This window comes from Lutjanus erythropterus, chromosome 8, assembly GCF_056507025.1.
Source record: "Lutjanus erythropterus isolate fLutEry1 chromosome 8, fLutEry1.hap2, whole genome shotgun sequence".
Classification (NCBI taxonomy): domain Eukaryota; kingdom Metazoa; phylum Chordata; class Actinopteri; order Lutjaniformes; family Lutjanidae; genus Lutjanus; species Lutjanus erythropterus.
The window spans coordinates 25,433,771-25,451,330 of record NC_139324.1 but is presented as its reverse complement, the minus strand read 5'-3'; the positions used below and the strand labels follow the sequence as shown (position 1 = coordinate 25,451,330).

The 17,560-nt window shown below is 38.9% G+C and overlaps 1 protein-coding gene across 1 annotated transcript; it reads right to left on the bottom strand.

The window, feature by feature from the left end:
- Positions 1–220: 220 nt before the first annotated feature.
- Positions 221–16,420, bottom strand: cog3 (component of oligomeric golgi complex 3). Its single transcript, XM_084725041.1, has 23 exons — positions 16,210–16,420; positions 15,785–15,931; positions 15,622–15,683; positions 12,752–12,917; positions 11,773–11,847; positions 11,260–11,352; positions 9,278–9,403; positions 9,102–9,182; positions 8,972–9,015; positions 8,730–8,856; positions 7,969–8,060; positions 6,685–6,824; positions 5,133–5,293; positions 3,974–4,082; positions 3,758–3,876; positions 3,537–3,626; positions 2,798–2,918; positions 2,422–2,510; positions 2,158–2,292; positions 1,582–1,657; positions 1,313–1,440; positions 751–849; positions 221–582 (listed from the first exon to the last, which is right to left on the bottom strand). The coding sequence occupies exons 1-23, from the start codon at positions 16,375–16,377 to the stop codon at positions 553–555; spliced, it is 2,478 nt and encodes an 825-aa protein (XP_084581167.1). The 5' UTR covers positions 16,378–16,420; the 3' UTR covers positions 221–552.
- Positions 16,421–17,560: the final 1,140 nt, after the last annotated feature.

Genomic DNA, 17,560 nt, shown 5'->3' with positions numbered 1-17,560 from the left:
TGGGCATCTGAATGCAAGCCTCCTTACTGGCCATTAGCTACCTGGCTTATGAACAACCCTAAGTGCCTCTATTTGAACACCCCAAGTGTCCTTGTCTGAGCACTCTTAATGTGTTCCATCCCCCAAACCTCACATAGTGCGCAAATTATTTTTGATTAAAAACAATTTGGTGTTAAGAGAGATGCAACTGTGATCACAAATCCTCCCTTGTCAAAATGGATTTATCCTACATGAAAACAACCCTAACCATAACACCACCTTCAATTTGAGTCGAACAAAATGATCAAGTCAGTACCCAAAAATAATAAACCTCCACTTCCCAGTTTGTTATGGACTTCACTACTTGTAGCTACTCGAGCCTCAGTCAGAGAGTCTTTGGCCTTTTTTTTTTTGCTGTCACATCAGCACTCCTGGTGCAGCTTGCAGCTCAGGTACAGTTCTCTGGTCATCTCACCTCCTCAGCCTCACAGCTCCGGGTCATGGCCGGAGTTGGAACATCCCATCGCTATCCAGAGGGTGCTCATCAGCATCGCCACACGCCGAACTCGGACATTATTTATTCACAGACAGCAGCAGGTTAATCTGAAAGAGAGCCGTAAAAAATGATGAGTGCTCACCGTGACTTAGCGGGCGTTCGTTATCAAACGTTTCTCCGCTGAAGTGGCTCTCAGCAGTTTTGGGATGCTGCAGAGGTATTATTAAAAACTACGTCAGGTGCCTTTGGGCTGTAGTAATCCCACAGTACTGTACCTGCTCCATAGATGGACATGCGATGATTTGAAGGTCTTCTCCGCTGTACTCCTCCTGAAGCAAGGCGTGCAGTCTTTGGAATACCTGCTGGATGTTATTCTGTGGAAAAAGCCATCCTATTACTGAGTGCTGGAGGGAAATTAATACTACATTTCCATCTGGCCTACGTCCCCCCGCTATCTTGTTTCCATGTCAACCACTAGAATTTTGTTTCTCTCTCATTCGGCTTCACCTGGCACCTTGATGAACAGTACACAGGCAGCAAAAAGATTTCTCTATTAGAGTTCAATCACACTGATAATTTATAGCTAAAAGCACAATCACAAAGCCAAAGTGTCAAGAATTAAATCACAGGATTGTAATCTATATCTCTCCTTAATCAATTGACAGGCCTTAAACATGAAGGACTTATCTCTATAAAGCAGGATTAGTATGTGCAAACAGACGGTATTCCTGCTTTGTAAATACTGTATGATGGATTCTTAAGGGAAGCTTTAACAATGACTTGAAAAGGAACTGACTCACGCAATACATGCTACAAACTAGTGTTTCTGCCACCCACCCGGACAGGCTTGAAAAGGATGAACTCCGTGTCTCTATTGGCTAAGTACAAGGACATGCTCTGTAAAGTGCTTGGCAGCTTGCTCTTCATCACCCGGTAGGTAGCCATCACTATATCGTTGATCTTTGCTGAAAAGAGAGAAAAAAACAGGACCGAGGGAAAAAAAGGATAAGAAAAAAAAACACATTGACATGCCCTCTAGCATTCGCTATACAAGTTTTGATGAATTACAGTATGATGCCAGTGGCGTTTCCTGAGACAAATCTTACCTGGCTGTGCCCAAGGTTGCTGAGACAGACTATACGTGGGACCACCTTGGATAGCCATAGTTTTAAGAGCTGCGACCTGCGAGTGCACAGACACAGTCAAAACAAAACATTACCACTTGAAAAGACTTAATTTGCGCTGGTATTAGTAGTGCAAGAACATGCAAAACAAGCACAAGAAGCTGTGCTGCCGATTCGACCTAGTCTTTAATTAGACAAAGAGTGGTATTTATTTGTCTAATAGTAGGAAACTGAGTGAGGTAGGAATAAAAAAACACACACTGGTAACTAATTATTGCAGCACAATTACCGCATTGAAAGGTTTCAGAACACAATAAAATATAAAAACACATGCACATAGACACACAATAATACCTAGGAACAGAATTAGACGTCCTAGATGAAAAACAGCCATTTTATCTTTGGTTGTCACTAAAGTACTGAGACCTTCAGTGATCAGTGAATAAGCAAATGATTTTTTAAAAGGTTTTTTTATAAGGTAAAAGCTGGGGGGAAAAATGAAGGTCAGGATGAACCGTCGCTGCCTGGGGCAAAGTCTGTCTTCACTCTAACAGTTACCTTAGTGAGAAACTCCTCAAGGTTCCCCACAAAGATCTGAGTCTGCTGCTGGATGAACTGCTCACAGCTGAACTTCAGGTGCCGGTCCACATCCTTCTTAGAGTCAATGTAGTGCTCCTTTATCTCGGGTGTTCCCTGGGGGCCACGGAGACAAAGGGTTTAGCACCATCAAGTGGCGTTTCCCTTCAGGCAGGGTGCTATCAAAGTATATGGAGTGTATGGTACGTTTGATAAAGTAGGAAAAAAATAAAATAAAAACACTACCTCCAACAGGAATTCAAGTATGGCGTTGTGACTGTTAAGTCGGAAGAATTTGGGTACAGCCTTAGGGTTCAGGATTTTGAAGGCAGCATCTGAACACAAAGCAGAGATTAAATCTGGGCTGGTGTAGAATTAGAGTGCCCTCTAGTGCTACAAATTTAATATGACCTTGACTGAGATGAGGGTGATAGGAGGAGTGAATCTGCCCTGTGAGCCGTCGGTTAATGTACATTATGGTGTTGGATTACACTGTAATTTCCACATTAATTGTTGCCACTGGTGCATGTGATAGGCACAAGTTGCTTAATGAGCATGAGAATGTAATGACTGGCTTTATGGAGCTGAACACCAATGTTCCCACCACCTTTAATTATCTTACCTCGCGTTTTCTTCAGATCCAGTGAGATTTCCTTGATGGCAAAATCGGTGTGAAATGGGGCAATCTGTTCACGCATTATCAGCAGGTGCTTGATCAGGAAAAGTTGCCCATCTATTTGCGTCTACAGAAAGTGATAGCACACTGTTAAATCCACACTGCAGGCTGCCAACACAAAAGGGCATCTGCTGACTAGCCGAGCTACAGAGAACATAAAAAGCAGAGGCTCAGGGACGATAAGGGAATATGTCTAATTAATAACTGCTGATTAACCATAGCTGGAAAGGGACGTATTAATGTGACAAAAAAGGCAGCTGAAACCATTTATTGCTCATCTAGCAACTAAAACATCGGGAAAAAAGACATCATCAACACGGGGTGGGAACACATCCTCTGAGATTGATGCTGCTGCTTTAATTTGATGTGTTAGGTTGAAACGGGCCAGTTAGCACAGATAGACAGCAAATTTGAAGGTGAGAGAGGCCCATAAATAAAGGACGGTCTGCTGAACACTCTGTAGAGCATAATAAAGCACCCATTAAAATAAACTTTAAATGACGTCCCAGCTGCTTTGGTTAAGGATTCTGTAGCCGGAAGGAATTTGAATAACAGAGCACATTTTATCTAAGAGGGAACTGATCTTATTTACTTCGTCAAAGGAAAGGCACATTTCCAGCTGTTTTGATAATAATCTGAAAAGTTGACTAAAGAAAACACTCTTTTCTTAACCATATGTGCCAACCTTGTTTTTAAGGATGATATCGGAAGCTTTAAGCAGAGACTGGATGCAGGCAGATAAGGCTTCTTGAGATAAACCCTGGAAGACTGCTCTCTGGAAAAAGACCAAATCACAGTAAGAGATGCAGGAATAAGACATTAAAAACGGGGAAAACTATACACCACACATCCATATTTTAGGATAGGAGACTATAAATTAGCACAGAATAAGAGTAAGAGACCCACATCTATACATCTGTAGAGCTTGGACAGACAAACCAGCGTTCGTCTGACAGTAGGGTACCACATGCCGTGCAGATCAGCAGGGGAGATCGACGTCTGTAGGCTGGATGCCTCCACGCTCCCTGAAGTCATTGAACAAAAGGACAAGAGCCATCAGGCAAATGACAATAACACCAGAAGTAGTCAAAAAAGCAAGTGTCATAATCTGGAAACACGAACCAGCATTACTGTTTCTTCTGCCATCAGGGTCCTCCAGCTGAACATCAGAAAACATGGACTCTTGTGACATCTGCTTCATCTGCTCTTCCTTCAAGCTCTGAGCGATTCTCTTTTAGTGACAATAAAGAAAAGAAAGGAAAGAGTTAGTAGGCAGGGTTTTAGACTCTAAAAAGTCACATTTTGCTACTCGCTTCAACAATAGGTTTTTAAACACAAAATGAAACTACAACTTGCAAAACAAGTCTCAAGACAGACCGAAAGCCAAATAAACATCTGAAGAAATTTAAAGAGCATCAGGGAATTTCATTGTAAGAAAATCATCTAGATGCGACACATTTGACAGTTGTCAAATACAAGTTAAGACTCAAAGGTATATTTAACAACAGGCAGATATTCACAAGACCAAATACTTTCCCCTTAAAAGGCTTTAAATGTGCATAATTTAACTTAAACTTATGACTTTTCAAGGACTGGGGATAGAAAGATAGAAAGTTACTTTTTTCTCTTCTCTACAAAAGAAAGTCTACGGGTATTTAAAAGCTAAGCTAAGTTAACATAATATAAAACTAACCCTGTGACCAACTGCACAGACTAAATATCTAAAGAAATCAGTCAAGACAAATTAATATGACTACATGTGCAGACATTCACAAGCCAAAAGACTTTATGAGGCTTTAATTAATCAATAATTCAACTTAAAACAAGAACAGTTTTACAAGCCTGCTGACAGGTAGGCTTGTTATGTCAGAAAGAAGAATTTTGAAAACAATTATTTATGCTATGGGAACTGCTGATGGCATTTTTCCTTATATTTGACATAAGTTTATAGACCAAACAATTAAAACTGGAGTAGATTGTTTATTTCTGGCATCACTAGGCAAAAGTTTCACAATAACCTTAAACATAATGTAATTAAAGTGGTCTGACAGAAAAACAGATTTCTGCTCCTAAATGCAGCCCCTGAAGGGAAACGCTGACCAATCACAGGTCAGTAAAATCGTGGATTGTTGAGTCTTGTCCCGAAAACGTAGTGGGAAACAGATCTGACGAATGAATCTAATGAAACTATTCATTAGTTGCAGCTGTAATCACATCCATAAAGCTAGCCAAGTAGAATCTGTAAGGAAAAACTACATCCCTTTCAGCTTACAACACTTACCTCCATCATCTCCAGTTTCTCAGGATAGGCCAGATCCCCTGGAGCTGGGTTGTAGCCTGTGATATCAGTCTGGATGTAAATGTGAGTCCTGTAGACCAGCCTCTCCTGGACATCCTCCAGCATCTGCTTCACTACTGCATCAAAGGCCCCCAGCTGAGCAGCTACATAAAAGCACACAGGAGGTCAGTTTAGACTTGGACCAATATCAAAATCACAACAAACTTTGGCCTCTGGTTCAAAACTTTGTTGTAAATAGATACATCAGACACGAGTCCCATAGGTTCTTAAGTGTAAAGGTGATGTATAGTGATGGGAGATAAGAATGGGTGGATGAGATGTGAATAAGAACCAAAGAGTAAGGTCCTGTACCACAGAAAAGTCTTCACAAAACCCGCATATAATCTTTGAGAAAAAAAAAATCAGCTCCCAGCTACCTTAGTTTAACAAAAAAGTGGAAACTGGAGGAAACTTCTGAAGCCAGCCTGGCTGAGTCCAAGGGAAGAATATCATCCTACCTGCACATCTAAAGCTCAATAATTAACATGATGCATCTCGTTTCTTTAATCCATGCAAAAACCAAAGTGTAAAAACTAAAAAATGTTGTTCTGTGGGGTATTATGGGCTACATAGGACTGTGTATTGGTAAGAATCTGGTGATAAAATACATATCACAAATCAGGGGTTAAGATTCAACATATTGTGATACTGTAAGAAAGGTGATATATTGCCAATATCATCTAATTTTAGGAAATCTGTTATGGTACAAAGAACACACCACCATATGAATAAAATCTGAGTTAAAAAGTTTACTTTTAATGCAATCAGCACAGTGAAAATGGACAACACTGCTAACTGACTGACAGGGGTTTAAAAACAACAGCCAATGAACCACTGCCACCATCCTTTGCATGTCACAATTCTATGATACAGTGGGTTTAAGAGTCACAAAACGGAATAATGCAATATCCAAGTTTACTGATATCTTCTTACACCTCTCACTGGGAGAGCTGACAAATATAAAGATGGACAACATGAGAGCTTCCCAAAACTGAAGACAAAACATCTCGATCACCCCCTGGTGGCTGGGTGCAGTATAGGTCAGAAATCCCGCCCCCTTCACGTCAACAGAGGGGGCACGGACCAAACTAATACAAAAAAAAAAATAACGTCATATTTTTTCCAAAAAATATTTTCTGTTTAGGTTGCAATTAGTTAGTTTCAATTAGTTATTTGATGCTATAAAAAGGGGAATTCACATCATGATTGACAGTTGAGCTCTGCTGCAACCCCCATCACAACTTCGCAGCCTCTGGCTCCAAATTATATTTTTGATCAATTTTTGTACAGTGTAGTTGGGACATAATCCTCCATAAAACAGTAATTCGATGTTTTTAATACTTCAGTTTTTGTACATGTTATACACATTTAGTGATTCTACGCAAAGTTAAGTTCAATCCCCAAAATTCAGCACAACTGTAAACTTGGTAAATTAACATTTAACAGCCGTTGTGGCAAGTAAGAAGCCTTGAGGAGAACAAAAGCTCTAACCTACCGTTGTTATGAACGTGGTCTTCCAGCATCTCATTCTTGAGGATGCTGCAGAGCTCCGACAAGGTTTCCAGGTGGATGATGTGGATGATTAGAGGCCGGAGGACATCATACAGGGACAAACATAACTTCTCTAGCAGCTCACTGTCAGAGATTAAACACCATTTAATTACTTTGTACAGCTGAGAGAAGTCTAAAATTACACTTTCTGTTCATTTCAAGCTTCAAGTTTTCCTTCAAGTTAAGGAATAAAGTAATACCTAAAAATAATTATAAAAAAGTTTTTTGCTCCTAAAGGGATAGTTCAGATTATTTGATGTAGGGTTGCATGATGTACTTATCAATAGTCAGTGTATTAATTACAGTAGATGGTTGGCACGCATCCAGTCCTGAGGAGCAGAGAGGGGCAACAGCATGGAAACTGAACGATGCACTGTGGATGGGGTCAGCAACAAAAGGCATTTTAGCAATTTAAAAAAGTTCTACTTAAAAGAGAAATCAATAGCAGTTGAAGTGTATGCTATATTTAGAATATTTTCACTGTTTTACATCACCATCAGGCAGCCACTTCTGACAGGAAACCACTGTTATACACTCTCTCCAAACGAACTAAATCTCAAAGATGAAATCAGCTATTTTACCTCACAGAATATGGGGGTTACTGGTATATCCCCGCCTCAAAGTCACTTTGTTTCTGTTATTTTTCTGTTTTTAAAAGGACAGTTTGGATTCACCCAAAGTCACAGAGTAACACAAACAAACTAACAATCGAGGCAGTGGTAGACCAACAACTCTTGTATTAAATGCCAATATTTGTCTGGTATAATAGCAGTTTCCTGTCTGAAGGCTATTTGCTGGCAAGGTGAAAATATCATAAATATAGTGTAAACTTCAACTGATATTGATATTCTTTAGATGGGCTTTTTTTTAAGTTGCTAAATAAACTTTTGTAGCTGACCCAGTCCACAGCAGTTCATTGCTTAGCTTCCTATACACGTTCTTGTGCTGCTTCTCCAAACTGGCGGTGTGACAACAGCCATCTACTGTAGGTAACACACTGACAACCTCTAAGTATCTCATACAACCCCACTACATACAACCCAAACTATCCTTTTTCAACAGTAAGGCAAATTGTATACCCATGCACTGTAAATTGGTATTTCAAACACAAGGAATCCAGCAAAACTTAAAATGGATATCATGGTTTTTGAAGCGCCATGCCTTAAGCAAACACATATTGCCTGGGTGTGTTCAGTGATCCTGTTACAGTGAGGCAGGCGATACTCACTCCAGTTTGGGTGTAGGTTTAGAGAAGAACTCATTGTACAGTTGGTGTTCATCCTGGCACACATGAACCATAAAGGCACAGCCACTGCGAACCTGTACAAATACACATAACACATAACGATCACCGGCTGCCGTGCCTACCAATACTTTGCTTTGGCTCCACTTCAAACAAGCAAACACATCCTCCCACATAAAAGACAGAAGCACCCATTACAGCAATCATTAACGAGATGCAGTTTCATTAAAGGAAAAATCTCGGATAGGTGGTGCGGCTGCTGTGACGTTTGTTGCATATAATTCTGACCTTTAATTATAGGATCCCCATCAAGCCAATTAGTGAAGTGTTTTTAAATGCCAACACAGCATCAAAATACAAAACTGGATCAGTTATTTCTGAAGTATACGATTTTTAAAAAATATTTTACCATGAATTATTCTGCCAACCTTTGGGTCAGCTCAATTTTTAAGCACCAGAGGCACACAGCACAGCAGTCATTGCTTTATAGATGAGGTATGACACAGTATACAAACAACATTCTGCACAGCAATTCACTTGTGAACAAAACAGGACTAAGCTCTGGATGCCTGCTGTACACAATCTCAGGTTTACTCATTTATCATGCGCACAGCTTTGTGTCTGCACCAAACACTCCAGAAAATATCCCAGGGGGAGGGGGGACCATGCTGTGCATCCTCTGCAAGCTCAAATGTCACCTCACTATATCTAAAGGGCAGTTCTGCTGTGAACCGGTCATGCCTTACCAGTGCGCAGTGGTCTTTGCTGTTTTGGTTGGTCAGGTCAGTAATGGTGGATGTAATGCTGGGACTGAGGAGCTGCTCCCTCTGGTCAAGGTAGCACTGATGGATTTCATCGAGAAGCTGATGGTATCTGCTCACATCAATAAAAGGAAGGATGAATTAATTCAAGCACAAGAACTGTAGAAAAGAAAAATCACAGAAATGCAAATGCTGCTACTTTATTCTGGAGAAATGCTAATACTCACTCTGGAATCTTCTCTGCCCGCTGTTCTATCTGTTCAATCAGTGACTGAATGGGAAAAAAAATAATACAAATGAATTTTATTACAAAAAATGATCTATGCATTTCAGTAGGTAATTAAATTTTATACTTACTCGAACTTTAGGTGCAACTGCTCTAAACTTAACATAGTAAAGTGTAAAAGCATTGTCTGCGTTAGTCAAGCCCATTGGATCCTGGGGGAGATGAAAGAATAAAATAAATGACTGATATTGGACTCTGCACATACAGTATCATCTGTGTAGGAGGAAGTAATGTGACTTTTTCTTACCCTTTTTGTTAACTGGCTTGTGAGATTTTGCATAGTGTTTACAATGTGGATCTTCATGAAGTGCATAGCTTTAGAAAGACACTGTTTAAACTTGGTCAAATAAACTGGGTAGTCCTTGAAATTGGGCTGCAATCAATCAAGAGAAACAAGTGTTAGACACATTTGATTGTGATTACATGCAACAGATCAGTGGTAGGCATTATACAACATTATACAACATGAGCCCCTACAAATTGTAAAAGTAACTCTTAAATGTTGTAGTCTCATAAATATATAATTTATAACATATCAAAAGTCTTTTAAAAATCCAAGTGGGGGAAAGTATTAAAAAAAAAAAAAACTGAAATCTGTGATGCCACAATTGTGCTGTCCACAATCAATCAACCAGAAACTGTGTGAGACATGGAGCTGGATGCAGTACAGTGCATGTGCAAAAGGAAATTAATTTAAATTATGTTATTCAATGCCAACAATTATATGCATCAGTGCTAATTTATGTTGCCTTGTATACGTGTATATCAATTTAGTGATTTAGTGTTTAAATTGTGATTTTAGGAAGCAAAAAGTGGCACCACTTTCTGGTTAAGTTAATAATCAAAATTAATATTATTCATCAGATAAAATGAAACAACATTAAAAAGGTCCATGACTCATCTTTCTTTGAAATTCTTCATTTTCAAATAATGAAAATTATGTTTATACAACATTAAACATAGCTGGAACCTCTTCCATCATGCAATTAGGGCTGCAACTAACAGCTATTTTCGTTTTAGATTAATCTGCCAATTATCTTCACAATTAACTGTTTGGTCTACAAAATGTCAAAACCTTGTGAAAATGCTCATCACAATTCCCCAGATCCCAAAGTGACTTGGTCTTTAAATTCTTTTGTCCAACCAACAGCCCAAAACCCAAAGACTTGTCATTTACTATGATATATGACAAAGAAAAAGAGCAAATCCTTACACTTAAAAAGTTGGAACCAACATATGTTTGACATATTTGCTTGAAAAATTACTGAAATGATTAATCAATTACCAAAAGAGTTAAGAATAGAAGCAACTAACTTTCTTTCAATGAGCTAATTGATTAATTGACAAACCATCTAATTACTGCAGGTCTACCTGCAATCACTAAAATGTTAGAATGATTCATAAACATGAGCAACGAACACAAACTGCTCCTACCGGGGACAGAATTAACAGCATATTTAAAGCTACTACAAGGAACTTTCATATTTTGTTGATTTTGGAAGCCCTCGCGGATGAAAGCAGTTTCCACTGTAATAACCACAAAATATAATGTTGAAAATAAAATCATCTAAATAAAAAATCTCCTGCTTCTTTTAACTGGCTAACATACTACTCACTGTAACTTTGGCTGGGAAAATCTAAACACAGGCTCGTTTAATCTGATTTCATTTAGAATCTGAGCCGACAACAGACAACGACTATACAGAAATAGCTGAGCTTCGTGAGAATGGTCTCGTTTATTTATGTAGCTCATACAGAGGAACCAATAATAAATTGAGATTGTTTCATAACCAGTTAAAAACTCCTTGTAGTAGCTTTAAGCTCTTTGAATGTGTGTAAGCTAATATGTAACTTCCAAAGTAACAGCCAAGGGCAAGACATTGGTATAAACACAAAAAATCCCAGTGTGAATCAGTTATTTTCATTGTGAAGTACAAACTGATTGTTGGGCCACGTGGCACCCTATCACGGGCAATAAGTTGAGTATCACTGCCGTAGATCATACTACAAGGATATCACAGTTCTGCAGTTATAACAAGTCAACAGTATATCATCAAGGTCTTGTTTTAAATTTCCCATTGGTGTCGATATGCATCAATTACACAGAAGGCATTCAGGCATATTAACTGCTGAAAAACATGATCTAGTGTTTAATTATTCCATCTCCGCTAATAAGATGAGGTTTGCACAGACAGAACTGAAATACTGTAGAGAGGTCAAACTACTTACATGTGAAGAAACATATTCAATGCAGTCATCCAATTTAGACAGCATCGGTATAAAGCCTTCGCTATTTACAGACAAGGTTGGTGAGTTCAGTTTCTGCAAAGACAAAGAGAAGGCTCGGTTTGAAGTAATTCTTAACATTAATTATACTCCTCCAACTCTTGGTCTTTATAATTAAAACATTTCTTTCATTTAGCAAAGTCTTCTCAGCCAGAAATGCGCTGTTTTTACTTTGAAACAAGGCCAAATTCAAGTCTATTAAACCAGTTTTACAGATTTTACTTTCATATTTTAAAGGTTAAGGAGGTGAAACAAAGCTTCTTGAGAACATTTAATGAAACATTTTTGAAATTATTCTTAGCTGACAGCCAAGATCTCCAAAATAGTATGCTAATCTATAACATAACTGCTGATCTATAATTAGGTCAATATCTTATTAGTAATTAACATACACATAAATTACAATGCATGCATTTAGTTATCAGGTTTTAAGATGCAGACAACGAAAAACCCTACCGTGTTTATGTTTTCCAACTCATTAAAATATGACAGTTTCTGCTGTATGCTCTCTGCCAGGTCAACAAGCTCTGACTGCAGAGAGAAAACAACAAACCACAGATGACACAATACAGCATGACAGTTTAATTTCAGTTCAGTTCCAAGTTCAGTCCTGTCCAACTTCCTCGAACGGTCCAATCTACATATATTTGTGAACATAAGCAGCTATCTGCAAGAAAAAAAAAGAATGAAAACTGCAGGGCCGATAAGATATTAAATATGCCACAGAGAGAATGAGCAGCAGACTGATTTTTTTGACCTGCAGAATGCTTGCTGGAAATTTGATATTAGACAAGCTTTTATCTATGTCACGCTGTTCTGAACCAGATAATGTGTATGGCATTTCCAGTCATCCCCTGTGACTCTTTTGGGTGTCACCACGGTTGTTTCCCAATTCAGAACAGCTCCAGAGTTTACAGATAATTACAGCGAATTCTGCAGTTTACAGGTGGCAAATACTAAGTATTCAGCCCATCGACATTCAGCGCATCACCTACAGTAGAGTCAGCACACTCCCAGTTTGAAGAAAGGGAGAGGAGTACCAGCACAGAAGCTATGCAATGTACTGCTGTGGTCAGGGTCAGCAACAAAACATATCATTTTAGCTACGGAGCTGCTGGTCTACCGATCTTTTAGTTTGTCTGTGTTATTGTGTGACTTTAGTGTTAAAAATTTTTGTTTATCAAAGTCACACAATAACACAAACAAACTAACAGATCAAGGCAGCAGTGGACCAGCAACTCCCATGTTCTGCAAGCTAAAATTACTGATGTTGTGCTGACCATCATCTACTATAAGTAATACAATGACAACCCCACTACAAATAATCTGTACTTTCCCTTTAATAAAAATAGATTTAGCACATCACACAATTTAAACAGCCTCTACTGATGACGTGACTTGTGTTAATGGATGAATAACACAGCATGCAGCTTACCTGCTCTTTAAGCAGCTGCTCACAGGCCTCATGTAGGGTGCCAGTCTTATTGGACACAAACAGGTACTGTTTCTGAAGGGAGTCCAAGTGCTCCAGAGCTGCACTGACATCTTTCAGAATAGCATCACATTGTTCCTGATAGCTGTTTAGATCATCTCTGGTTTTCCTGAAGGGAAAGCAGACATACTATCTGTTTGTTAATCCAAAGGCAAAATGATGCAGTTAAGCTACCTATTGGTTTGCACAGTAATTTGACATTGTTTTTAGCCTGGAACCAACCGTGTCTGCCAAGCTCATGTTTTCATTTGCTTTGGCAGATACATCCAGTCACGCTTCCATTCAGACAGAAATCCACCAGCCTTGGATCCGGTCAGGCCAATCACAACCATTTACTTAAAATGGGGTGGTTGACAGAAGAGCGTCACCAATCCAGATTAGAAAAGTCACACATTTCACTGCTCTGATTGGTTGTATTTCTGTCCTACTACATCCAGTCATTACAGTCATTCCACCCACCACAAAACCTTTTCCCAAAACTCAGATCAAACTGGCAAACTAGGCAGTGCTTTAACGCTAAGCTGAAAACTTGATGCACAGCTCTGGGTTGGGCTGAAACACTCCTGGCATGTTGCACTTTTGACCAAACAGGGATGTGACAGCTGCCAAAGCTGGGACATCACTAATCGGGGTGTGGCCAGATGTAGAGTAGAAAACATTCAGCCCATGTAGAAGCACAGCAGTAGATTTTTGCCTTGCCTTTTGTAACTTTGGTCCTACTCAGTTGAACACAGCTTGATACCCTGAGATATGCCACAACTGTGGCCACTTTTTAAAAGCAAACTTGAAACTTCTCTGTTGGCTGTTGGCTTATGATTAGTTACCATATCCCTATATCTGTGGTTTATGTCTACCTAGCTGTATAAGACTGCATTGCAATTTCATTCAACTTATGGGCAGCGATTCAGAGGTCTGAAAACATGCAAGTTTATGATGTGTGGAGTGGATGTGGATTTTTACTATCTGTGGGTGGGTGGGTGCAGGTTGTGTGATGAACAAACATTTTAATGTAAAGTACACAGAGTTCAATTGTCATGAAATGTTGCTAACCATGGTAAACAACACTGCTTTGCCCCTTCTTAGTAGTTTGTTTCTGATTTATCCTTCCAAGAAACAAATGGGTGGTTTCACACGTAACCTGTTTGGTTTGGTTAAAATGAACCCTGGTCCATGTGCACGATTAGTCAGATTCATTTGAACTAATGTGAAAGCTGTCAGTTGAACTCTGGTGCAGACCAAAAACAGAGGGCTGTACTACAAAGGTAACTCAGCATATCCGGGCTTTCTTTGCATGTGCTGGCTTGACAAAACCTAAAACCCCAGTCAGAGATAACAGGTATCACAACAGTGGTTATCAACTTGTTTTGTTAATCCAGGCTCTTTTCTTCAGGCTCTGTGTGCAGTCACATAAAAGGGGTTTTTGATGCATCATTTGGTGCTTTTCTTCACTTCAAGTAAAGCAATCATGAGCCACCCACATCAAGATGAACAAGTCATTATAATGAGGAGCTATAAAAATATTTAAAATATATTACATCAAGGAGCAATACTGTTGGTGCAGATAAGGACTCACTTTAGTTTTTCATGAAATCCAAGTAAAATGACTACTGATAGAATTTTCCATGATAAGCAGGACTGACTAATCAATTTTCTAATCTGTGTTCTAAGATGCAATATCAGTCGTGTAAAACTGACTTGGCAGCAAATAAGGATCAAGCATGTAAACATCCTTCACTGTCTGTAGCCACGTCATCATTCTTTTACTGTGTATGATCTGCCATATAAAATTTAACGTGTTAATATGATAAGAAGATGACTTTCTGCATTACTAAACTGTGGTTTTGATGCACACACTACGCACATGCTATTGTAAATGCACAACTTCATTTGGTGAGATTTCCAACGTACAGCTCAGCTGCTTTGTTTATATAATGTCTTACTTCAGCTGAGAATCTGTATCGGTCATAAAGAACATTGTCAAGAATAGAATTAGTTAAAACTGCCACTTTTTACTGCTGATTTAATCTGAAACTCAGAATATAACCTGCTCCCAACCAGGTTATGAGTTTGCCATAAATTACCATTGTGATCTAGCCAGGTTAAAAGGGAGCCACCTTTGTGACATTGAAAACCCTGGTTTAATACTCAACATACACAGCTCTCTGTCTGCTTCCAAGTGGATTCTGGTGCAGTTTGTTTGTGGTGTGAAAGCAAACAAACCATAAACAGGATTTTATGATAACAGGTATGTGATTCTAGCATGATTTGACAATCTTAACTACTAATAACTACATCTGTTGATCAGGAAATCTGTTCATAAAGCAATTCTATAATTGATCTGTATACACCATAAAACTTATGTACATCAGTGCAAGTATTTTCTCTGATTAATAGGTCAAAAGCTGTTGAAACTGATGTGCATATCCTACTTCATGTACTTTGTCAGTTTATTAAGTCCATTATGAAGTGTGTGAAAGTAATACTAAAAATCAGGGTTTTTACTTTATTTCCACACGTGGCTCCTAAAATGCACCGATGATAGATGATCACAATTGTTAAAGTGGTCCAATCAGTGAGTTACCTGTCAGTATGTATAATAATTTCATGTTTACTCCTCTTAGTTCACTTGTGAAAAGTCAACATGAACAGTAACTGGACCAGAACTAAAATCAAAGACTATTATTTTTTCTCCTGGTCTGCATCAAATGAACCACAGGTGTGAAAACACCCTAACCCTGCCCTCTTCTGAACAAGCATTTTGCCAGGACATTCAGCATGTAGGTGTAGGATAACGCACTTCAACATTTACATACCTGTATTTTATGTTCTCATCCTGGTCCATGTTTGCCTGCAACTTGGCAAACCAGGCAAAGAACTGCAACACAAATTAGAAATGTGTTAAAACCAGGCATCTTATTATGGTACAGTGTGTCTGACTGGTTACAACACTGTTTACTGCTGGCAAAGACAAGTCACCTGTTGTGCTGTTTCTATCCTGTCATTCTCCATATCAAGCATCTGGAAACCTTTGAGCAGGACGTCCTCTGTTGAAGCTGGGACAGTCGCTGTGAAGGGGGACTGCAAGGACCGCGACGAAAGGCTGCACAAGTCCTCAATGGGCAGCTGCAAAACAAGGCAGAGCTCTCTGTTTCTAAACAAGCCTTCATATGAAGCTAGCTGGACAGCTTGACGTGGCGGAGTACAAGTGCAAGCCTGCTAGTTAGCCGACAAGCTAACATTCAGTGTTATATTAGCTTTAATATCCAGTTTACATGTCAGAGAGGTGAATTAGGTTTATGCAGAGGCAGCTACACGGTTTAGTTGCCCTCACTGACGTTAAGAAAGTAAGTTAGCAGTCCTGCTAGCTAAGTTAGCTAGCTGGCTACGGAGTCGCAGCTCACCTCTGACGGGACAGAGAGCGTCTCAGCGGCGGCTCGGAGCTCCAGGACCGAGTCCATCTGTTTCTCTGTTAAAGGAGCCATGGCGTCGGTGCGGCGGTCCCATAACGACAGTTTCTCCCGGGTTTCTTTATCTGTTAGATCCAAGAGGGACTGATCTGTGAACGCCATCGCCACTTTGTGTAGCACCAACGTCAGCAGCAGCAACGCTCAGGTACTTCCTGTTCCGGGAGCGTGGGCGGGGCTTAGTGAAGTGGCTGATCCTGATGATCCAGCTACAGTCACATCTAAAAATAAATAAATAAATATATATACATACATATATATATATATATATATATATATATATATATATATATATATATATATATATATATATATATACATATAAGGATATTTTAATTTGATCACTTTTATATTTATCTTGACCTGCCCAGAGGTACAATAAAAAATATACAGAAAATGTCTTAAGTTTTAGTTTTTGTCAATATGGTCAAACACAACCGTGAGCAGCAACACAACTGTGTTTATTAAGACTGTCTACATACATACACTTCTCACAGATTTTCTCAAATGTATTTTCCTGAAGCTTCATGGAGAACTTGATTCTTTCCATTTTAAAGATTTCATAAATTACATCCTACTAGTCCTCTATAGATGGAGTTCCTGGCTTAAGTTATATCTCTATAACTGCTTTTAGCAGCTATACATAAGTAAGGATTTTGTTTTAATTTTTATCACTTAAAACTAAGTTTTGTCTCAAATACTCTTTGTACCAGAAAGCACTTTTGGACAGGCCCAAAACATGTGGTGGTGATTTGCCACAATTCCTCCAGCAGCTGGAAGAGCCTGAATGGTGAGACTTCTGAACAGAAGTGATGTCTCTTTACTCTAAAAGCCAAACATATCAAGATATCCTCTATTGAAATTCACAATACTTTGACCAGACTTCCTCTGGAATGCAGCTGTTAGTTTCCTTTTTCCATTTTTGTTTTATATTGTTGGTAGTTACACACTAATTTAACTGCCTGAAGTCAGTCTTTAAGTCCAGAGTGTGTCACATATGCACAAATAAAAACCTTCACTAGGTTGTTTTCAAATGTCTTTTGACTTTCTAACAGTGAACTGCATGTGATGGCACACTTGAAGAAACCTTAAAAAGTCACTATTTAGTTTTAGTTTTATTTTGTTTTTATTTCATATTTTTCTTTTTATGTCCAAGTCTCATGTTGGATTGAATTTGTGTCTTTTCTTTTCTGTCCTGTGATTATTTGGACAAGTGTGTCATTTGTATGTTGATCATGACACATTCAAAACACATCCCTTATCACTCATAATTGACTTTCTATGCATA

What these genes read in the sequence shown, in the direction of transcription:
- cog3 (XM_084725041.1), bottom strand. Translation starts at nt 16,377, where the DNA reads ATGGCGTTCACAGATCAGTCCCTCTTGGATCTAACAGATAAAGAAACC. An exon ending in CAGAAGAAACAGTAATGCTG is followed by an intron (nt 3,877 to 3,973) that starts GTTCGTGTTTCC and finishes CAATGACTTCAG; the next exon opens with GGAGCGTGGAGGCATCCAGC. An exon ending in GCAACCTTGGGCACAGCCAG is followed by an intron (nt 1,441 to 1,581) that starts GTAAGATTTGTC and finishes CTCTCTTTTCAG; the next exon opens with CAAAGATCAACGATATAGTG.